General features: G+C 39.2%; 1 protein-coding gene across 1 annotated transcript; it reads left to right on the top strand.

Annotated features, from left to right (window-relative positions):
- Nucleotides 1-435: 435 nt before the first annotated feature.
- LOC118159862 (cystatin-B-like) lies at nucleotides 436-2,022 on the top strand (the record flags this gene model as incomplete). The annotated part of the gene is made up of 2 exons (XM_035314406.1): nucleotides 436-596; nucleotides 1,315-2,022. Coding segments are annotated over 2 exons (290 nt in total), but the record flags the coding sequence as incomplete, so codon positions are not given.
- Between the last annotated feature and the right edge of the window lie 669 nt (nucleotides 2,023-2,691).

Genomic DNA, 2,691 nt, shown 5'->3' with positions numbered 1-2,691 from the left:
TCAAGTGTTGTAAAGCCTCAAGCTGAGGTAAGTTGCTTTCCAAGCTTGGTTTTTGGAGGCCCGCCTGTTATATGATTTGAAAAGGGAGTTAATGCTGAAGACAGCCCTCTTCTTTTTGTACAAATTATATATGTTTTAAATCTCTTTTCAAAAGACCTAAAGTCTTGTGCATGTACGTAGTAAACCACTTTACATTTGTTGGTAAATATACAGGACAGAAAGGGAAGCTGAGACGTTAACAGTAGAAATAACATCAAAATAAATCTTCTAGAATAACAACACAGTTCTTTGTTAGAGGCTGTCTCCAGACTTGGTTTCAGTCTGTGATGACGGAATCGCATCACTGTCTTGGCTTTGCTGCCTATCTAGACTTCTGGCCTTGCTTTAACACACAAAATAGTCCTTAAGGGTAATCAGGCACACTGATAGTGTGAGCCTTAAGTTCTAAATACTTGAATATTGCATCCGTCTTCATAACTTGTTGTTTCCTTAAGGTGAAGCCTCAGCTGGAAGAAAAAGAAGGGAAAACCTTTGATGTTTTCACTGCAGTGGAGTTCAAGGCTCAGGTGGTTGCTGGAACAAACTATTTTATCAAGGTAAAGGACACAGGGCAGTGGAATCCCTCTCTTTTTTTCTTTTTTTTTTTTTATAGAACACATTTGCAAATTTTTTTCGTTTACTTTGCATACACAGGGACGCTTGTGATTTGGCCTTAATAAGAAAATATCTGTGCATGTAAATTAAAAAAAAAAAAAGTCACCCCCACCTCCCAGCCTGTCTTCTTTCAAATAGTAAATGGAGATTAGCGTACTTCTCTATTATCATAAAGATCTGTACTTAAGTTACTCTGTGAAACTTGGTTTTGTAATAATTACACATCCATGATGCTGAGCACTAATATTGTATTAAGTGAAGTCCAGATGTGGAAGGATACAGTTAAGTATCAAACCTCCTCTGACTCTGCCTGTAGTGGTGCCACGCGCACACACACCAAAAAAAATGTGATCAAAGCATTTAAGTCTTTGTTCTTCCAGATAAGATTAGAGTATTTTTCATGTGTTTAATCACTTCTCAGCAACTCTGAGACACATTCCCTATCTCAGGCACAGGGAGGATTAGCAGACTGAAGGATCAGGTGGTATTTCTACAAAGTCACAAATCCCAGTCTGCCTCAAACAAGGCCACGCATTCTGAGGTGATGTTTTTTCTTACTGTGTCTCTGCTTCCCTAACCTCAAACACACCAACCTAAATCATCCCTCCAGATGAAGGCTACTGTTACTCCATAGCACTCACTAGTTTTCTTGCCTTTCAGGTCCATGTTGGAAATGATGAGTTCGTGCACCTGCGGGTGTTCAAAAGCCTTCCTCATGAGAATAAGCCACTGACTCTCCACGGATACCAGAGCAGCAAGTCGAAGCATGATGAACTGACTTATTTCTAGCAAACCTATGTGTCTTTCTAATGATTTCTTATGTATATTTTATATAGGCTGCAAAATGTTGATTCCTGTTCCAACAAAGAACAAGAAAATATCTTTTTTTTTTTTTTTTAACAATGCTGGAAAGAAAATCCATTTCTCTTATTGCCATTCTCTTACTGTGCAATATCTAAATGAATCATGTAGCTCTCCTTTCACCTTTTCCTATTGCAAACCCAAGTAGCTGCATTGACTACAGTGCACCTCAACCAGAACACTGTGCCTGAGTTGTGTTTGTGGACTTCCCTTGTCTGGAAGTTGCAGGGGAGTAATACTACCACTTGTGGAAGGTGGACTTGAACAGAAAAGATTCTGAAAGCAAGAAAAAACAGGAACACTGTAGTCTTTGGAAAGAAACATTCCCTTAGTAATCATGTTTTTCCTCTTGCAGCAGTAGGGTGGAATGTCCAGTAGAGGGTGTATGAGTTTTAAAAAATTTTGCTTATTTTCTGAGTCCTAAGGAGAAGTCCTAGAAAGGAATTTGAACTGTACAAGCATTTCCGCATTAACAACAATAAATATCTCAAGTTCTGATGGTATATTTCATTGGCATTTCACTGTTTTCTTTACTGCTTTTTCAATACTGGTTGCTATCTTGCTCAGTTTTTTCCCATGAGTCTTTTTCAGATTCCAGATGACTAAATCATAGAATCCTTTAGGCTGAAAAAGACCTCTAAGATCATCTGGTCCAACCTTTAACCTAACACTGGCAATTCCATCATTAAACCATCTCGCTAAGTACTGTATCTACGTTTACATGTATATTTGTTGTAATGAGAAATGCTTTGTTTGAATCTGGTGAGGCAACAAGAGAGGCTTTGGTAAGGCAGGATGGGGGTGTGTTGGAAATTTTGGTATTTTACTTTGGGAGGAGTGCTGCTGCATTCTGAACTGAGAAGAAGCAGCCCCCCTCTATATGACACTGGTGCAGATTCTTGGTCCCACACTGAAGAAAATACATATGCACATTATTATGCTTCTTGTGGCAGGAAGGCTGTGCGAGCATGTAACTAGCACTGTTTAGAGCATGTTCTGCTTCCTAACTATTAAGGGGAACTTAAGGGAACTCAAACTACTTTTTTTGCATATATTCTTTTACTCACACCAGCCCAAAGAGTCCTCCCACACTCCCAACGCAGAACATTGGTGGAATATGTCAGGGTTGTTATGCACTTCTTGTTTTGCTAAAAGAAGGTGGTTCTGGGGATGGTA

The sequence above is a fragment of the Oxyura jamaicensis genome, unplaced genomic scaffold (genome assembly GCF_011077185.1).
Source record: "Oxyura jamaicensis isolate SHBP4307 breed ruddy duck unplaced genomic scaffold, BPBGC_Ojam_1.0 oxyUn_random_OJ72468, whole genome shotgun sequence".
NCBI classification, from domain to species: domain Eukaryota; kingdom Metazoa; phylum Chordata; class Aves; order Anseriformes; family Anatidae; genus Oxyura; species Oxyura jamaicensis.
Note: the sequence above shows the minus strand (reverse complement) of the source record. Positions and strands in the feature narration are given on the sequence as shown.